General features: G+C 31.8%; 1 protein-coding gene across 1 annotated transcript in view; it reads right to left on the reverse strand.

Moving 5' to 3' along the window:
- LOC126890533 (intermembrane lipid transfer protein VPS13C-like) overlaps window positions 1–21,692 on the reverse strand; it is a 267,141-nt gene that overhangs the window by 66,963 nt on the left and 178,486 nt on the right. Inside the window, exons 25-27 of the mRNA XM_050659537.1 lie at window positions 15,582–15,877; window positions 10,836–11,016; window positions 275–549 (exon numbers count right to left, since the gene is read on the reverse strand). Of these exons, the coding sequence (XP_050515494.1) occupies window positions 275–549; window positions 10,836–11,016; window positions 15,582–15,877 (752 nt within the window). The remainder of the gene's footprint in view (window positions 1–274; window positions 550–10,835; window positions 11,017–15,581; window positions 15,878–21,692) is intronic.

Consider the following 21,692-nt stretch of genomic DNA (forward strand, 5'->3'; position numbering starts at 1 on the left):
GAAAGATTTCGAATATAAAATAAAGCACAAGGCGTTCCATTAAAAAAAACATAAGTTTGGTCTGCCACTATGTTATCGAACACCCTGTAACATTCTAACTAATTTTGTAATGTGAAGCTTTAAGTTGGCTACAATTTTTGTTATTAACTTTTATCGCTATCTGTTACTATAACGGATCTACGGAGCTTTACCCCACTAATCAATCACCCTGTAGTGCCCTTGCAGTGCATTTGAAGTACCCTTACATATAATTAAATTTTATAAGTTAACTTACCCATCCTTAGTAATATCAACTGAAAAGCCTCTTCCTTTATTATTGTATACGTTCCACACCAATTGTCGGGGTCTTGTTGGATCATCCCATGTGTATAATAACGAATGATAAGGGTTCAACAAAGTGACTGGGCTTAGGTCTTGTTGTTGTACCTTCAAGAACAAATCAGCACAGTAGTTTTTAATTAGCACCGGTGTGTCGCCTGGTTTGTACTCATTGAAGGAAATTCTAAACGAGTCGCTGACTCCTCCGGTCACTTCTACTGTAATTGCGCTCTAAAAGTTTGGAATTTAAAATAAAATGTTGTACTCATAGAAACTAATAGTGCTGTTGTCGCCAGGGGGGGAGTACAACGGCCTTTTTTATTTAGATGGACTTACCCAAGTAAGTGTATTTTATGTATTTTGACCCGTAGAACACGAATATTTTAGGTAACAGTAGGTCAGGATATCGATAAGATTGTTATAAACAAAGAAGTTGCAGAATTACATAACAGCGATTTTTGTAAAACAAAACATTTTTTTTGTATTTTTTGGGTCATTCTAAAGAAAAAATGTTCTTGTAAGGTTTTTTGTAGCATGCATAGTTTTCGAGATAAACGTAGTTGAACTTTCAAATAATCGAAAAATTGCCATTTTTGAACCCGAATAAATTTTTACTAAAACACAAAATAGCAATTCTGCTTGTAGCATTTGAAAGTTCAAGTCAAATTATACCGATTTTGATTATTTGCATTGCTAAAAATTATTTTTTTTACTGTTAAACAAAGCTATAAAAACATTGCTCTTGAGTGATGTTTTCAATGCATCTCTCATTTAAAATCGAACGAGTAGGTAAAAGTGCAAGCGCCTGCAAGCAGACAAATTCTACGTACCATGCATCAAAATGCATGTATTGGACACTTGTCAAAACGCTCAAACACTATTTGTTTAAGCAAACACTATTTGTTTAAGCTTTGTTTAACAATAAAAAGTTAATTTTTAGCAATGCAAATAATCAAAACCAGCTTTATTTGACTTGAACTTTCAAACGCGGTAAGCAGAATTTATTGATATTTTATTTTTTAATCAAAAGTTATTCCGAATAAAAAATTGCGATTTTTTTATTTTTTGAAAGTTCAACCGCGTTTATCTCGAAAACTGTGCATCCTACGAAAAAACTTGTAAGCACGTTTTTTGCTTAGAATGACCCAAGAAATACAAAAAAAGAATGTGTGTACTTTGTACGCACGTAAAAAGTTATACTTCTATTATATGATTTCAACGAAATCAATATACTTTAAACAGTTTCTCTACTACTTTCCAAAATTTTTTATTAAAACAATACCAAAAATTAAAAAAATTGAAGAATAAAACACACACAAACACATTGAAAAATGCCACAAATGATTTCTGAACAATAATTGTTGCCAAAAATTTTATTTAATTACGTATTTTCTGAAAAAAAATTTATAATAATATACTTACAATCATAAAATGTATAAAAAAACTAAAAAAATAATACCTTGCATTGGGGCTCGAACCCGCTTCCCGTCTATCCCGCCGATCGAAAGTCAAAAGCGAATTCCCACTGCGCCACCTTCGCGTATACGTCATGTGGGAATATACACAAACTGAACGTTTACACCATAAACTTTTTGACATTTTGTTTATTTATATGAATTTAATCAAATTATTAGTTTGATTTTTGTCGAATTAAAATACAACAAAATATAGAGTAAGAAAACGATATATTAGATGAAGATTTGTAAAAAGTTTGTTCGTAATCAGATTATGTAAATTAAAGCATTGCCTACTAATAGGTAAAAGTAGGTACATTATTTTTTTACATTTTCAAATAGGTATGAAGATAATTTTTTATTGCAATACAACTGAAACATTTAGAATTACGTACCTGTGGCTTTTCAAAACTATTTAAAAAGTCACTACAATTATAAATTTGATTTTATTTCTGTCCTCACAACAATAAAAACTAATATAATATACAACATTTTTGTTTACCGATAACCTCCATTTTGAACAATTATTGACAGATCATTTCAACACCCAATCAGAGCACGTATAACGAATAATACCATACTGTCGGTGTGCGCATGCGCCCAGTAAAATAAAAATTTACTCCCAATCGCGCCTAAAGAAATATAACTTCAAAAATATTTTGTTTTGGAAAAAATCGCTGTTATGTAATTCTGAATTTCTTTGTTTATAAAAAATTTATCGACATCCGAATCAACTGATTCGTGTTCTACGGGCCAAAATACATAAAAAAAACTTGTGTAAGTTCATCTAAATAAAGGAGGTCGTTGTACCCCCCCCCCTGGCGACAGCACTATAATATTACAATTTTAAATTTATTTACTTTTAACTTACTAATGAAGTAAAAACCTCACATGTAGGTAGGTGGTATATAATTTATTAAAAATTTTTTTTCTAAAAATGATCCAAGATGGATAAAATCACAAACGTTTTCGGACCAATCAGTCCATCATCAGGTGGTAGAAACTTCAGATCCAAAGTAGTTGGAACTAGCTACATATTTAGGTCAAAAGACCTTAATGTAATAATAATTATGCCATTTAAGCTACAAAAATGTCGACAATAAGTCGATGTCACAAGAAATTAAATTGTAACGGTATTACAAAGTGGTCTTCATCTTGGCCTCAAACTGACAGGAGGCCAAGTCCTGTCAGTTTGAGGCCAAGATGAAGACCACTTTGTAATACCGTTGCAATTTAATTTCTTGTGACATCGACTTATTGTCGACATTTTTGTAGCTTAAATGGCATAATTATTATTACATTAAGGTCTTTTGACCTAAATATGTAGCTAGTTCCAACTACTTTGGATCTGAAGTTTCTACCACCTGATGATGGACTGATTGGTCCGAAAACGTTTGTGATTTTATCCATCTTGGATCATTTTTGAAAAAAAATTTTTTAATAAATTATATACCACCTACCTACATGTGAGGTTTTTACTTCATTAGTAAGTTTTTATTATGGTATACAGCCAATGAGAGGAATCTTTTCCTTTATATTTTATTTACTTTTAGTCTAAGATCCGAATCTAGGTCGCCCTTCACCGATCTGCTTTCCGGATGAAACATTTTTTTTATTAAATTTCGCACATAGACAAATATTACTTGCATGGGTTGCCTTTGAAAATCATCTCATAGCTATCTTTAAGGGAGAGGGGCGTAGAGTTTGAAATCAGGATTTCAATCACGTGTTTGTGAACTTTTTTAAAGTATGATAGAATTATTTTATTTTTGAATTAAATAAGCATATTCAATACAATTATTCATAGAATATTAAAAAAAATATTGAAAAATAAGCCAACGGTGGTAATTTTTTAAAGACACCTCAAAAAACAATGGTTTTTGCGGTGGACATCAGAACTCATCATTGGATCATGTCAAACGAAAAATTCAAAAAGATTTTATTAGCTTATCAGTTTTTCGAGGTAACACTCGTGAGTTTTTTTAGTTTTAACGATTTTTGAGTTTTTGGTATCACTCAGAAGTCAAAACAACGGTTTTTTTTTGCAAAAAAGGATGAAAACCAACATATTATTTATTATTGTTAAACAAGAAATAAGCATAAAACAAAAAATATCTCGACAGCTTACCTGACGAAATGTTTAAAGAAAATATACACAAAAATTTCAGGTGGATCCGTCAAGTAGATTTTGAGTTACAATGTCTACCAGTTTGAGACTACAATGTCTACCAAAAGCAGATTTGAGAAAAACGCGTTTAAAGTTTTGTCAACTTTTATTTTCAATATCTTTTGTCAGTCAAATCGTAAAGTGTAAAAAAGTATTTGAAAGATTAAATGTAATACAGTTTTATAGCTCTTGAAATTACCGTTCAAATAGTTGGATGTACCTGATATAAAAATTAACAGAGTTATTAAAAAAAAACCATTTTTTTGGAAAAATTAGTATAAATTTTGATGCTATCAACTTTTTCTGGAGCTCATTTGATAGGTATTTCTAAAAACTTTGACAAGTATTTAGTAAGTGTTACATAAAATGCATCTCTTTCCCGTTATTTAAGCTTGAATCCTTAGATTTGAATAGTCGCAGAAAAAATATACATTTAATTACCTATAACTTATTTTAAATTAACATTATTTTTAAGTAAGCAATTTATTATATTTTTTATTAGCTTCAATTTTAGTGATGAAAACTTTTTTGTAAAAACTTACAGTTTTTAGTTATTTTAGAAAAATCGCTTTAAAGCATGCATTTTTTTCACAAAAATTAAAATATTTGATCTTTAATAACTCAAAAAGTATTGATTTATTTTAATAACATTATATAACAAATTTTGCTTAGAATTTGTCCGTCTCTCGATTTGTGGGGTTATTTTTAATAAAGTATTTTTAACCCCCGAGAAGGGGTGACATATACCACAGGCTAAAACCGCAAGCTGTTACTGTTAATTTTGTTTCTTGAGGTATTCTCTATCCGCTCACCAATTTTTGTGAAAATGAATGGAGAAATCGAAGGTCATAGTTGATTTTTACCTTCAGTGACTGCACTATAGAAAGAAAATTGCAATTAAATAATTGAGATGTGTATATTTTGCGAGCTCATAAATTATTAAACGATATGTAGTCGACAAATAATTAATTTAAATTATTTTAAGTACAACTCTCGTTTAAGACCGGAATATGGGGTGGTTTTCTTGCGAAGGGGTTGCAGCTCAATAGTCGAAATGCGCGTGATTTAAGAGTTTATTCTTAGAATATAAGCTATACGAATTAAACTACTATTAACTTTTTTGCAAAAACTTACAGTTTTTCAGTGATATACGAAAAACCGCTTCAAAACATGCATTTTTTCACGAATAATTAAAATCTTTGATCTTTAATAACTTAAATAGTATTGACTTATTTTAATAACTTTATATAACAAATGTTGCTTATAATTTGTCCTTTTAATGATTTGTGCAGTTATTTTTTATAAAATAATTTTCACCCCCGAGAAGGGGCGGTATCCACCCTCAGGGTAAAGGCGCAAGGTGGCACCATGTCACCTTTGTTTCTTGAGGTATCCTCTAACCACTGACCAATTTTCGTGAAAATCGATGAAGGTTCACCGAAATTGAAGGTAATCGTTGATTTTTACCTTCAGTGACTGCACTATACAAAATAAATTGCAATTTACTGATCTAAATGCGCATAATTTGGGAGCTCATAAATTATTAAATGATATGTAGTCGCCAAATAAATAATTTAATGCATTTTAAGTACAATCCTCTCTTAAGCCGGGAAGATGGGGTAGTTTTCTTGCAAAGGGGTTGTAGCTCAATAATCGAAATGCACGTGATTTCATAGTTTATTCTTAGAGTATATAAGCTACAGGAATTATATCCGCAATACGATATATTTTAAGTTTTCTCAGCATTTTTCTCTTAAATTAAATCAATTAAAGGGTTGTTTGGGGGTGAAGGGGATGAGCTCAAAAATCTAAACTATATCATTTCAAAAGCTCATAAATAGCTCGTAATTCTGCCGCAAAAATCGATTAAATATTCCTATTTTTAATTAGTGGGGGGACTCCCCCTCCACTAACATATTAAATTCCTGCTCAGTGGAACGAGCTTAAAATTTTTAATTTGAGAAATATGAGAGCTCATAAATAGCTAAATCAGGGCTATTTATTTTTAACTTTTGCAAGTGGGGGGGGGGCAGCTCACCACGGGTTATTTATTTTTTACCTGCCGAAATGTTTAAAGAAAATATATACAAAATTCCAGGTGGATCGGTCAAGTAGTTTTTTAGTTACAATGTCTACCAAAAGAAGTTTTTTCAACTTTTATTTTCAATTTCTCTTTGTCGGTCAAATCGTAAAGTGATGCACACCGGAATATGTTTTTGAATAGCGAAGTAATTTACAAAAAAAGAATGAGAATAGCTATTCAACGTTTCTCACTACTCTAAATTGTCTGGCTACAAAGCCAGTCGAAGATAGGGAGGTAGGGAGATAGTGTTGAATATCCCTACCTTCGACTCTCTTTGCAGCAGGTTCGCGCCAGCGCGCTTGAGCGTAGTGAGAAACTGTCAACAACTGTTCCCATTCTCTTTTGTAAATTATTCCGCGAGTCAAAAATATATTCCGGTGTGCATCACTTTACGATTTGATAGGCAAAAAACAAATTGAAAGTAAAAGTTGACCATACTTTAGATTCGTTTTTCTCAATACTGCTTTTTCAAAGGCGGTAGACATTGTAACTCAAAAACTACTTGACCAATCCATCTGGAATTTTGTATATGTAGTCTCCCTCTATAGCGAGAACTGAAATGGCGAAAAAATTACCTCGTTATAAGCGGATCTCGTTATTACAGACAACAATGATATTGTGCATACCACCACCACTGAAATGTTTTGATGCCTCTTACGTAGTTTATTAGGTGTCGATGGTCGACCTCAACAATGAAACTTTTCATGAAACAATGAAACAATTTCCTACAATATTCAATATCGGTCGATAGATAAACAGGAAGGAAGAAGTTAATTACAGGCGGTGGAGTTTATTACAGCACTGGCCTCGATAAGCACACATATGTTGGGCATTCCTGTATACAGGCAGTTGTGGTATTTATTAATAGCCATGACTGCGCTACAGACAGGTAAAGAAACATATTCTTCGATTTTATTTTTCCTCGTTATAACCAAATATTCCTCGTTATAAAGGTGTTATAGTTCAATATGAATTTCATGGGACATCTAGTGTACCTCGTTATAAGCGAAACCTCGTAATACCCGTGTTTGTTATAGAGAGAGTCTACTGTATTTGCTTTAGACAGTTATTGAGATAACGATACCGAGTTATTTTTTGTTTTATGCTTAGATTTTGGTTAACAATAATAAATATGTTAATTTTCACCTTTTTTGCAAAAAAAATTCGATGTTTTGACTTCTGAGTGATATCAAAAAGTCAAAAATCGTTAAAACTAAAAAATCTCGAGTGCGTTACCTCGAGAAACTCATAAGCTAATAAAATCTTTTTGAGTTTTTTGTTTAATATAATCCAATAATGAGTTCTGATGTCCACCGCAAAATCCATTGTTTTTTGAGGTGTCTTTAAAAATTTGCCACCGTTGGCCTATTTTTCAATATTTTTCCTTGAATTTTTTTTTGAATATTCTATGAATTATATATTTAATTTAAAAACACAATAATTTTACCATACTTTCAAAAAAATTCACAAAAATTTGCTTGAAATGTGGATTTCAAACCCTACACCTCACCCCCCCGGCCCCCGATTAAGGATAGTATGACAAGATTTTGATAGGCAACTCATGAAGTAATATTTGTCTATGTACGAAATTTACTAAAAAAAAAAGAATGTGTGTGTACTTTGTACGCACGTAAGAAGTTATACTTCTATTATATGATTTCTTAAAAATAAATATACTTTAAACAGTTTGTTTTAATTTTTTTAAACACCAAACTAATTTTGTGCTTACCGCTTTCAAAAAAATTAAAAAAAGTATAGGATTGCACTGGATTCGAACTCAAGACCTCTCGATCTCTGGCCGAATGCTATACCAACTACGCCACGAAGACTGTGTCTGTATCGGTTCGGACGTACCTAATGACAATTCACGGTAACAAACAGACAAGATGAATTATTATAATAAATATACAATAAAATGTTTTAATAATACTCATCTTACTCATGAGGAAGACAAATCCAAAGACACAAAAATTATAATAAATATATTTACTAAAAACACTAACATATTCTTTTCACACCTTTTCTTGCACTGATATATTTATACATAAATAGAAAGATTTAGCAACTAAATGCCATACTGCCTGTGTGCGCATGCGCGCAGTATTATGAAATTTTACTCTCAATCGCGCCTAAAGAAGTATACCTTCAAAAACGTTTCATCTGGAAAGCAGATGGGTGAAGATCGACTTAAATTTAGATCCCGTACTATTTATAAAATCGTAATGGTTTATTTGGACCTAAATAACTGGTTCTGGTAACACCTCTGGTCTGTTCTGTATGCCGGAGGTAAAGGGCACTATGTCACAAATTTGTAATTTTACAGGAGAAGTGTTTTAAGTTTATTTTTGTATTTCTTTATTCACAGGATGCATGTTAATACACATTATGTCACAATCCCTTGTTAGACCAGGGATGATCTGTGAAAAAACGTCCATTTTTGGATGTGCGAGGTGGCATTCGGATTTTTGCAGATAAAGTTAGGTGACAACTTCAACAATAATAATTGACTTGCTCAATAATTAATGCTCCTTCTCAAATAGGCCTGGAGCATTATTAAAAAAATTAAAATATTTAAAAATTTCGAAGAACTTTTTCTACTTTCTTTACTTATAACTTTAAAACGATTCATTTTGGAACAAAGTCGTATGGAACTAAAATAAAGATAATTGAATTTTGTATGATAATCGACCGGTTAAAAATGTCTTAAATTATTACCATTTCTGAAAAATAGCAATAAATACGAAATAAGGGGGCAAATAAGCCTGATTTTATTCAATGTTTTTCAATCACTTTGGTTGCACTTAGAACTTTCGTAATTCGCTTAGAAAATTGTTACAACATACTTAAATCGTTCACACCAAATTTCATTAAAATCGACCTGATAAATTTTGCAGAATAATTTTGCAATTTAAATTTTTTTAAAAAAGTTCAAATTTTTAAAAACTTTCTGAAGAAAATGTAGATTATTTAGAAGTTTGCTAATTTTTTTACAAAGAGGTTCTCTACCTATCTAATACACTTTACAGAATTAAAATCGGATTATTTAAGCAGCCTCAGCACTGCTTTAAAGTTATAAACAATTTTTTAGCTTATAAACAAATTATACAGTGAGGACGTTTGAGTTGGCATAAATTCATTTTCTCGATTATAGGCGACTCTGGAGATAAATCGCGAAACAGGTTGATTTTTATTTTTAAATTATAATTTTTTGTTATATACATATATCATACTAGTGAGGTCATCCATCTGGGTGTGATGACGTAATCGATGATTTTTTTAAATGAAAATAGGTGCCGTGTGATAGCTCCATCGAAAGGCTATTCAATTTTGTATTCACTAATATAAACATTAACATAATTATTTATACAGGGTTTGAACTAAAAAATTTTTTTGAAATAAATTAATTCCAATATTTAGATTACGTCATCACACCCAGATGGATGACGTCACTAGTATGATATTAATGCCAAAAAATTATAATCTAAAAACAAAAATCGATCTGTTTCGGGATTTATCTCCAGAGTCGCCCATTCTCAAGAAAATGAATTTATTCCAACTCAAACGTCCTTACTGTATTTGTCTATAATCCAAAACATTGTTTATAACTTTAAAACAGTGCTGAGGCCGCTTAAATAATCCGATTTTAATTCTGTAAAGTGTATTAGATAGGTAGAGAACCTCTTTATATGTAAACAAATTAGCAAACTTCTAAATAGTCTACTTTTTGTTCAGAATGCTTTTTAAAAATTTGAACTTTTTTAAAAAAAATTTGATTGCAAAATTATTATATAAAATCTATTAGGTCGATTTTAATGAAATTTGGTGGACGGTTTAAGTGTGTTGTAAGAATTTTCCAAGCGAATTATGAGGGTTCTAAGTGCAAACAAAGTGTTTGAAAAACATTGAATGAAAACAGTCTTTTTTGCCCCTTTATTTTCTATTTATTGCTATTTTGCAGAAAGGGTAATAATTTAAGACATTTTAAACCAATCGTATATTATACAATTCAATTATCTTTATTTTCTTTCCCTATGACTTTTTTCCAAAACGAATCGTTTTAAAGTTATAAGTAATGAAATTAGAAAAAAATCAATATTTTTCGAAATTTTTAAATATTTAAATTTTTTTATTAATGTTCCGGGCATTTGAGAAGGAGCATAAGTCAATTATAATTATTGAAGTTGTCACCTAACTTTATCTGCAACAATCCGAATGCCACCTCTCACATCCACCTCAAAACAGGTCTGCCCTGGTCTATGTCTAATTTATTCTTCAGATTATTAACTTTCAAAATTGTATTATTTAAAACACATATTGTGATTATACTGTGGCTTGGTTCTAAAACGGCCAATGTCAATATTTTACTTTTTTGTATAGCTTTATTTAAAATTTAAAATTGGCAAATCAAAACGGAAAAAATTGACATTGATACTGTGGCTGGGTCCCAGAAGTTACTGTGGCTTGTTACATCGAAGGTATACAGCCAAGAGTCAACTACAGAGTTTACCCCTTTCTAAAGTTTTTATTCTGTATTTGTGTGTATTCTGAATATCATTAAAAAAGGGTATTCATTAGACAATTATCTAATACCAGTTGATCAATTTTGTTACACCGGTAATGTGGCAAGTAAAACTCATATTGGGAACTCGCTTTGAAAATTTCAAGAATTTTTTTCAGGCCTTTCAAACTTTCAAAATGCTCTACTAAAAAATTAGGCTAAATGAATACATCAACTTTTGCCGAAACGCTAGAGAAATTTGTCACATTTATATTAAAAATATATGCTAAATTGTTAAATAAATGATAAACTTACTCCCTTATCTAATCTTAGTACTGTTCTATGGTGGGTGGATATAAAGAAAGAATGCGATATTAATTTGCTATCTTTATATTTGATGTACATTTCCATGGATGATGTTTCTGGCCAGAATATCATAGTTTTATAAGGAACTAGATCGATCCACAAATCAGTTTTGTCGTTATGTTCCATAAATCTAAAAAATATATTAATAATTTACAGAACGTAAAGAGAGAAATAATTTATAATGAACAAACGAAAAATGTTATACCACTGGACAAAAAATAAGAAATTAGTAATATGAGAGTTACAGTATATATCGACACCCCCATCGAACAAGGTTGTAACTCAAGTTACATCTTTTTTCAAATTTCAACACAGGCGAATTCAGCAAAAAATTTCGCACACGTCAATATAAACGACATAGTTTAATTCTCAATAGTCTGGCTAATAAGAAGTTGTATTTTAAGTTACGTATGCCATTTTACTCCATTTTAGCTTGAAGAAGGCAGTAACACTGGATACTCCCTATGTAAAATATTTACTTTCTTTATACTTGACGATTAACAAGGTTTTTAAATGAGTTACAACTTTGTTGCACGTATGTTTAATTTATAACGTATTCAAACATACGGTGCATCTCTAAGTCAAATTATTGAAATAAAAGTAAAAACGGATTTACGGAGTTTTTTTCCTTTTTGGTAGATGCGGTGAACAAAATAAGTATCGAATAGTGTTTGCTACGTACTTCTATGTAGTGAAAAAGTTTAATATTAACATTACACATGTATTTTTAGAAATAGCACATTCACAAAACGAGGGTGATTCAATGCGTGCCCTTACAGAAAACCAGAAGAAATATTGAGTCGTATATGCTCCACACCAATGGATAACCATGATACGATATGCCAAAGCATCAGGCAAGCCTAAATCCGTAAATGAAATAAATCAGAAGCAAATTCTAAATTTTAACCCATTTAAGGGCACACATGTTAATTTTGAAGTAGATATTAATAGTAAAAGAGTAAAGTAATAAAGTAAAATGGTTTAAAATTAAATATTTACAGATACGCAATAAAAATGCTAAATATTTGAGATATTTTATACCATGATTTTTTAATATTGATTGAAGTTGTGTTGAATATTATTGTTATTGTAAAATTTGTAATTTCTAATTAAAATTGTGTAAACTGTGAGTTGATATTTTGTTTAAATATACCATAAAAACTAATTTTCTCCTAGCTATATTGCAAATAACTCAAAACATACAATCTTTTAATAGTTAAACGGGAAAAATAATTAACACGGAGAGTGTAAAATGGTTGTTAGACGAGTTACAACCTTTTTCTACGAATACTCATGTTTAATCTCAAGGTTGTATCTCAATCAAACTGAAGATTCTCAATAGCTAATAAAATTACAAAGCATACATCTCACAGTAATCCCTTATTATGTTATAAATATCATATCACGTTAGTGTAAAAGGGTCTAATTATTTCACTACAAATTTTAAAAAATTCTTGTTTTCGTTTTTTGCCTCTCCTGTAAAATCGCTAAAAATGAGAACCTTGTTCGATGGGGGTGTCGATATTAGTATATATTAGTAAAAATTTAGAGATAGCCCAGTCGGGATAGCATTTGACCTTGCATTACGAGCGGGCAGATTGCAATTGCGCGCAGCGGTCACGGTTCTCAACAGAGTGTCTAAGCCAATGGTGCAATTGCGCGCACGTCTTTAAAAAGGTACGCTGTGATTGCGCGCAAAGTCGTAAATTATAGTAAGCGGAAGTTTTATTTACTTCTTATTCGTTTTGAACGGAAATTTTGATAATTTAAAAAATTAAGATAATAACAAGTGAATACTACATTGAAATAGTTGTGATAAAAAAAACTAAATAGTGTTTCTTTTATAATTAATATTTATTGTATTAAATAATGTAAAAAACTACTTTTTAAAAACTACTCAGCTATACAAGAAGATTTAATACCATAGTCATTAGTTAAAGTTATATAATTATTATATGTTTTCGTTATTTAATTATGTATTTAATGTTAGTGTTCTTGTACCAATGGCCATAGTTGTCGAGGTACTTTATGCAAATAAAAAAAAATAATGTACATAGTAGACATTTAATTTGAACATGCCTTATAACATATAGTTTTAACAAATTCTATTCTGGATATTTCTTTATTTTTAAATTTCTCTATTAAATTTGTTACATATTTTAATGTTCTTTCATAATTAATATTTTTAATTTTTTTTTGTAAATTTAAGCTATTTAATTGCACATAATTATATATATAATATTAATATTATATATATATATATATTATATATTATACAGTACAATTTTCAAAGGAGGAAGACCTAACCCTTCGGTCCAAACCTAACTTTCGGGTATTAGAGCTGCTGATATATACCGCTGCGCGCAATCACAATATACCGTTTTGTTTACCTGCCTTAATCCTTCCGTTGCGCGCAATCACAGCCACCCTCTTAAAGGTAAATTTGAGTACCCCAGGAGGTATTTGACCGCTGCGCGCAATCACAACCCACCCTTACGAGCTGCCCCAAATTTTATTTTTCTAATCTTTAGGCGGGGGGGGGGGTCAATAGTAGTGTAAATTTAAGATCTCAACTGAATTCCGCCGTTGCGTTAGCCTCCATCTTGATTTTAAACGAGAACGGTTTTTGCTCAATATCTCCGCCATTTTCAACTTTTCGACAAAAAAAAATAAGAACTAAAATTGTTGAAAATGTGATTTTCTATAATTTCTTTTATTACAATATTTTTCGTGCGGCCGATATTTTCCGAGTTATGGCGGAAAAAAGTGATAGTTAGAGCATAATTATTGAATTATCAGTAGTAATTGCACAAGAGCTCTAAAATTATCGAATTTTTTCCGAGTGACACTTTGATAGTTTTAATTTCACGACCCGAAGGGGAGTGAAATTATGTCAAGGTGGCACGAGGGAAACAATTCGATAATACTTTTAGAGATCTAGTTCAATTTGCTGCGATTATTTCATGAATAAAACTGTTCAAAACCAACATTTTATTGTAATTTATTTATGTAAGTCCAAATTACTACATAATTGATGGATTCGACCGTTACTTGATGGAAGTTCATTTTATCTAACAATAAAACACTGAAAACGTTTGTTTTCTATACTTCCACAAAATTTATTACAACTATGTGACTACAGCTGTTTCGGCAGAGTGCCTTTCTCAAGTGATTTAGTTTACTATGTGTTTGCCTTTTTAAAGTCTTTAACTGAAGAGGTTGAGAAGTGGGGAGCTGTTTGTCTCGAGTTGGTCATTCAGAATTATATCTTTCTGTTTCAATTTATTAATTTCCATAGATTCTAACAAAATAGAGTTTAATGCCTTTATTTTGAATATGCAAAATTTGAAACTGTTCATTAAAAGAATGATTATAATCTAGAAGGTGAAATTCGTATGTAGAAGTGTCTGTTTTTCTATTGTTGAAAGCCCTTTTGTGTTCTGCCATCCGTTTTTTAAAGGTTCTACCAGTTTGACCGATGTAAGTTTTCTGGCAGCCGCCACACTAACTGTGTTTACAAACTAACTTGTGGCGACTGTCCGAAAACTTACATCGGTCAAACTGGCAGAATCTTTGACAAACGGATAGCAGAACTCAAAAGGACTTTCAACAATACAAAACAGACACTTCTACATACGCACTTCACCTTCTAGATCATATTCATTCTTTTAATAAACAGTTTCAAATTCTGCCTATTCAAAATAAAGGCCTTAAGCTCTCTTTGTTAGAATATATGGAAATTAATAAATTGAAAAATAAAGATATAATTCTGAATGACAAACTCGAGACAAACAACTCCCCACTTCTCAAACTCTTCAGTTAAAGACTTTAAAAAGGCAAACACATAGTAAACTAAATCACTTGAGAAAGGCACTCTGCCGAAACAGCTGTAGTCACATAGTTGTAATAAATTTTGTGAAAGTATAAAAAACAAACGTTTTCAGTGTTTTATTGTTAGACAAATTACTATAGTTAAACACACAGTTGTTATAAATATTTGACGGTTGAAAGTCATCACTTTTATAAATTTTAAAACAGTAATTGTCATTAATGTCACTGAATGTATTTTTTCGTGGCAACGAAGTACATCTGACGTAATATACTTGACGACGGGATATTATCAAAAATTATCAGTTTAATTTTTATTTCTGTAGCTTTCTATTGGTCAGAATCTCCTATGAATGAAATAATCTCGTTTAGTATTAGTTTTACAAGAGAAATGTACATAGAAAAATGAAAGAAAATGTAATTTTATACAATTTTGGTCTCTTTCGTTTTTTTTGGTAAAATCAATATTTAAGGTAGTACGTATGCGGTAAAGGCGCGAGCGTAAGGCCTGATTGATTTTATAGCGATTGTTTTTGTTCAATATCTACGCCATTTTCAACTTTAAGACAAAAATGGCCCTAACTAAAATTGTTCCAAATATGATTTCCTACAATTTCTTTTTAACATTTTTTTTCGTGCGGTTGATATTTTTACGAGTTACGCGGAAAAATAGTAAAAAGGGGTGCGGGGAGTATAATTTTTAAATTGAATCTTGTTTCTGAGCTGCCCCAAATTTTATAATTCTATCCTTTAGACTTATTTACGTAGTATAATATTACTAAGGATTTTAGGAGGTTACACTAAGTTTAAAGACAAATAAATGAATGTTCATTAACAGATTATACATCTTACTCAAAAACGACTCACCTTAATGATTTATCTGTATTGTTGGTCACCAAGAAACTAGGCAGTATGGTGACAATTTTTGTGAGCCTGGGACAAATATTTGAAAACCTGCTATTTAAAAAGAACATGTATTTCTTCTTTCTCTCGATATCTTTACATATGATCAATCCTGTCGTGCCTACACATTCTAAACCAAATTCATTGGACCAGTTTGATTCGTAGACTCGAACATTAAGGGTTTGCTTTCCATGCCGCTTATATGTAAAGAGCAAAATGTCTTCGTTCACGCAGTTGTAAAGCGTGTTTGAGATTGAAGCCTATAAAAAAAACCAAGATCAGGATATGTATAAACGGTTCCATGATATCTAGTAACGTGACAGCTCGTAACCCCACAAATCGTAACGGGCAATCGTTGTACGTAACGTCAAATGTATAATTCGTAACGTCAACATTTAGTTTTTTTTGCAAAAGCATTACTGAATTTTTACTATAACGATCGGATGGACAAGATGCCCTTAAGGCTGAACAAGAAGGATCAGGACCATATTATCCTTATATGGAACAAGGAATGACCTAAAATTGAAAGGTCCAATCGTTTACATTTGCGATACAATGGCCACGTTGCTCAAGTTGGAAGAGATGTGGGCGTGATTCGTTGGGTTGGGCTTATGTTGCAATAAAAAGTTGAAAATTAATAGGACTACTAGAACAATAACAGATAAGAGATGGATGGATGAACACTTGGTGATAATTTATAAATATAATTATACTATCCGTATAATTGAAGAGTTGTTTCCTTCCGCATCTCCTTCTTATTTTAAATCTCTTTCTTGTCTTTCTCACCTCTATGCCCCCGCTTCACGGTTTCTGTGATGCACGGTATGTTTCTCATTATTGGGTTAGACTAGACCTGTGGCTCTACATATTCTTCCACTGAGTGTGCCGGTTTGCGCATGGAAATTGTTGAACCTCAGGTTTATTGTATCTTTAGTTGGTGGTAATATAGAGCTTAAGCGATATAAGTTGGAATCAGTTATGACTCTGTGTATTACACTACGTATAAAATATTGGCTTCGACATTATTAAAAAGATTAGTACCATACGCCGAAGAAATAGTTGGTGAATACTAGTGTGGTTTCAGGCCTGGCAGATCGACTATTGATCAAATATTTACAATAAGACAAATACTTGAAAAGTATTGAGGATATAATCAGGACGTGCATCAGATCTTTATAGACTTCAAACAGACTTATGATTCAATTAATCGTGCAACATTATGGAAGGCAATGATCGAGCTCGGCGTACCCAAGAAACTAGCTGCAGTAACACAAATGTGTGTAAGCAACTCCATTGCACAAGTTAGAATAGGGGGAAAAATATCAAATGCTTTCTGCGTAAATTCTGGACTGAGACAGGGAGATCCGTTGTCCCCATTGTTGTTTAACCTGGCCTTAGAATATGTCATGCGGAAAATATATCACAAAATCAAACCAGACATAACTGTTCGAGTAGCAAAAATCATACTCGCCTTTGCCGATGACGTAGACGCAGTAGCACAATCAACATTAGAAATTAAGGATTCGAGCTTTGAAGAAGCTGCATTAAACATCGGTCTAAAAATAAACAATGAAGACAAAACAAAATAGGTACATGGTCCTCTCAAAACAAGAACGACGGCGAATAAGGCAAAACATTATTATAAACGATCACAACTTCGAAGTGGTTAAAGAATTTAAAAATCTAGCAGCAACTATCACAAATGACAACAACTTAGAGCAAGCAATAAAATGAGAATAATGGCAGGAAATAGATCTTTTTTTGCAATGCAACATCTAATAAAGTCAAAACTTCTTTCACGAGGTGCAAAAATCCAGATATATAAAACAATAATACGACCATCAGTCGCGTATGGAAGCGACACATGGACGCTAACAAAAAGAGAAGTAAATAAATTGCTGGTGTGAGAACATAAAATCGTTCGAATTATATATGGCCCTTGCAGAGACAGCGTGACAAACGAATGGAGGCGCAGATACAATAACGAGCTAGAGTCTCTATTCGGAAAAGAAAATCTAGTCAGATATATCTATAAAGAAATTAAATAAAATAAGAAAATCTACGGTTTCGTTTTGATTAAAATCTGTCTTCCTCCATCCCCCGATAGCACTATTTCTAGGTCTACCTGTTGTCAAGGAGGCTCTAAGGAAGACAATTTTTACCATTCCGACCGTAGATTGTCGATATAAATTAAAATAATTTATATCGCAGTATGGATAGAACGCCCTCTAACGGGGAATAAGCGAAATAAATTTCGACTCAATTCAAGCTTTCTGCTTAACCCAGGTATAACATACCAAAAGGCACCGCCAGGAAAACATTCCACTTTGCGGTTCAGAGAGCCCATATGAAACGAGTCTTTGTACTTTATGCAGAGTATGGCATTTACAAAATAAGAAAATCTACGGTTTCGTTTTGATTAAAATCTGTCTTCGTCCATCCCCCGATAGCACTATTTCTAGGTCTACCTTTTGTCAAGGAGGCTCTAAGGAAGACAGATTTTTACCATTCCGACCGTAGATTGTCGATATAAATTAAAATAATTTATATCGCAGTATGGATAGAACGCCCTCTAACGGGGAATAAGCGAAATGAATTTCGACTCAATTCAAGCATTCTGCTTAACCCAGGTATAACATACCAAAAGGCACCGCCAGGAAAACATTCCACTTTGCGGTTCAGAGAGCCCATATGAAACGAGTCTTTGTACTCTATGCAGAGTATGGCATTTACAAAATAAGAAAATCTACGGTTTCGTTTTGATTAAAATCTGTCTTCCTCCATCCCCCGATAGCACTATTTCTAGGTCTACCTGTTGTCAAGGAGGCTCTAAGACAGATTTTAATCAAAACGAAACCGTAGATTTTCTTATTTTGTTAATGCCATACTCTGCATAGAGTACAAAGACTCGTTTCATATGGGCTCTCTGAACCGCAAAGTGGAATATTTTCCTGGCGGTGCCTTTTGGTATGTTATACCTGGGTTAAGCAGAAAGCTTGAATTGAGTCGAAATTCATTTCAGATATATAAAGGCCAATAGCCTCAGATGGACAGGGCATGTGATACACAGTAACGACAATCGCCTTATAAACAATGTGTTCTGGGAAAGGCCAGATCGAAGAAGGTCTGTAGGGCGGCCTAGAAAAAGGTGGAAAGATGCAGTCAAAGAAGATCAAGAGAAAATGGGAGTGCGACAATGGGAATTAGTGGCACAGGACCGACAAACATGGAAGGCAATAGTAAACGCGGCAAAGACTCACGAAGAGTTGTAGCGCCATTGATGATGATGATGATATATTAGTCTTGTTAAGTATTTTTTAGAACTCTCTGAGTAAAGCATGTTGGCGACAAAGATCCCGTGGGATATGTTTCTCTGCACTGCCAGCCATTCTGTTGGTGTAGACTTGAGCGTTCCAGATATTAGATGCACGGTGGTATTATGCTAGGTATCTATAATTTTGATGTGAGATTCTGAGAGCTATTCAGCCATATATGGGCACAGTATTCTAATGTGGAGTATAGAAATTCAAGAGCAGAGCACGGACTTGTAGCTTCTGATGATCTCCTTATCTTCCCGTCATATAATATGACGTTGTTGCGGGATTTTAAGTTTGCTACAGTATTTTCCGCATGTATTTTAAACGAGAGTGTTCTATCAATAGTGACGCCCAGGTATTTGTGGTTATAATTCTGTTTGAGTAGTTCGTTGTCAATTTATACCTTATAGTACATTGAATAACGGTTTTGCTCCAAATTTTGAAGAACTACTTGGATTGACATGAAATTTGGTATACACATAGATAACATGTCAAAGAAGAAAAGTGATGTTGTTCCGATGTGTGCTTTTGCCATGGCGGTGAGTTTAACCCCTTCTGGGAGGTGAAAAAACATACGTTCAAAATGATAAACTGACTAATTATAAGCATTTTTTGTTCTATAGAATTTTTTCTCTAGGTTAACACTTTTCGAGTTATTTGCGAGTAAATATGTTTATTTTTCAACAAACAAAACATGTTTTTAGGCGGTTTTTTGCAAATAACTCAAAAAGTAAGTATTTTAAGCTTTTTTCAAAATAATTAAAATTTATTAGTGATACTAAAAATATCAAAGAGTAAAAAAATGTAGTTTGTGCTTTTTTAAATATTTTGAATTTTTTGTTTTTCTTTAAGGCAAAAATTGGTTAAGGTATGGCTGTTAAAAATTTGCATACACCCGTAGTTATTGACTAGTTCAAGCCCTTTTAACTACAGCCCCTTCAAAACACATTACAACATTTTTGTATTTTGACAACGAGTGGAAGTTGAAACGTAATAAAATTATTTTTTCAAGTTAAATTGTGGCTTATTTCCCAATTAGAATAGTTACTTATGAAATGGTAACAATTAATTTCATTTGGGATACTAATTAGGGGGTGATTTTCACAATTTTATTTACCAACAAAACTTTATTTTCATCGTAACCTCCATACTTTTAATGCTAGAAACTTTTTTAAAAAACAAAAATAATAAAGCTTTTCTTAAACACTTTAAAAGTGTTGTAACGGGTTTTCCCAAAAAAATACTTCATTTTTTGGATATTTCACGTTGAAATATTAGATTTGGAATTTGGCGAGTATGAACCTATTTTTCATTAGTTACAACTCTTCTTTTACTGGGTCTAGGGATCTTATACATAAACCATTTTTTTCACTTTTTTATGGGCTATACATTTTGCTAAGAACATTTCTTTCGATAAAATATTTACTTTTTAAGTTATTTGCAAAAAACCGTCCGAAAACGTGTTTTGTCGTTGAAAAAGGAACATATTTTCTCGCAAATAACTCAAAAAGTATTAACTTAGTGAAAAAATTATATGGCACAAAAGTTGGGTAGAATCAGTCAGTTTATCTATTTATGGACTTATTTTGAACGTATAGTAAATTTTTGTTTTTGTCTATTAATCTTATTTTTTATATACCGGGTGTCCACTTATATTTTCCCCCATTTTAACTGCCTATAACTTCTAAACGGCTAAAGATAGAAATATGCGGTTTTCGCTGAAATATTTTATTTTAGCAAAAGTTTTGTCTGAACGGATTGAATGTTTTATATCACTTTCAAATACGAAAAAAAAATGGCGGATTTTTGAAAAAAACGTTGATGACTTTTTTTTAATGGAACACCCATTATATTTTTTTGTAAATTGAAAGAAAGGTCATTCATCTATCCAGCGATATAAAGTTTTTCAAAATCGGTTGTCAAATCACTGAGTAATTAACTTTTAAAATGAGAGGTGCAATGTGGATATCACGTACCTAAATAACATAACTAAGCAAATTGATATGTATTATGTGATTTCCACATTGCAACTCTCATTTTAAAAATTAATTGCTCAGTCATTTGGCAACCGATTTTAAAAAAATTTATATTGCTTAATAGGTTAATGATCGTTTTTTCAAGTTACAAAAAAATATACTGGGTGTTTTAATAAAAAAAGTCAACAACGTTTTTTTTTCAAAAATCCGCCATTTTTTATTTAAAAGCAATATAAAAAATGGTCATTTACCTAAAAACTTGAAAAAACGGTCATTTACCTATCCAGCGATATAAATTTTTTTAAAATCGGTTGTCAAATGAGTGAGCAATTCATTTTTAAAATGAGAGATGCAATGTGGAAATCGCATAACATAATGTCAATTTGCTTATAGTCCTGTCGCCAGGGGGGGGTACAACGGCCTCGTTAATTCAGATGGACTTACCCAAGTTTTTTTTATGTATTTTGACCCGTAGAACACGAATTTTTTGGGTAACAGTTGATCCGGATGTCGATAAGATTGTTATAGACCAAGAACTTGAGGAATCAAATAACAGCGATTTTTGGCAAAACAAAACAATATTTTGTATTTTTTGGGTCATTTTAAGCAAAAAATATTTCTACAAGTTTTTTAGTAGGATGCACAGTTTTCGAGATAAACGCGGTTGAACTTTCAAAAAATCGAAAAACTGCAATTTTTAAACCCGAATAACTTTTGATTAAAAAATAAAATAGCAATTCTGCTTAGCGCCTTTGAAAGTTCAAGTCAAATTATGTCGGTTT

The sequence above is a fragment of the Diabrotica virgifera genome, chromosome 8, assembly GCF_917563875.1.
Source record: "Diabrotica virgifera virgifera chromosome 8, PGI_DIABVI_V3a".
NCBI classification, from domain to species: Eukaryota; Metazoa; Arthropoda; class Insecta; order Coleoptera; family Chrysomelidae; genus Diabrotica; species Diabrotica virgifera.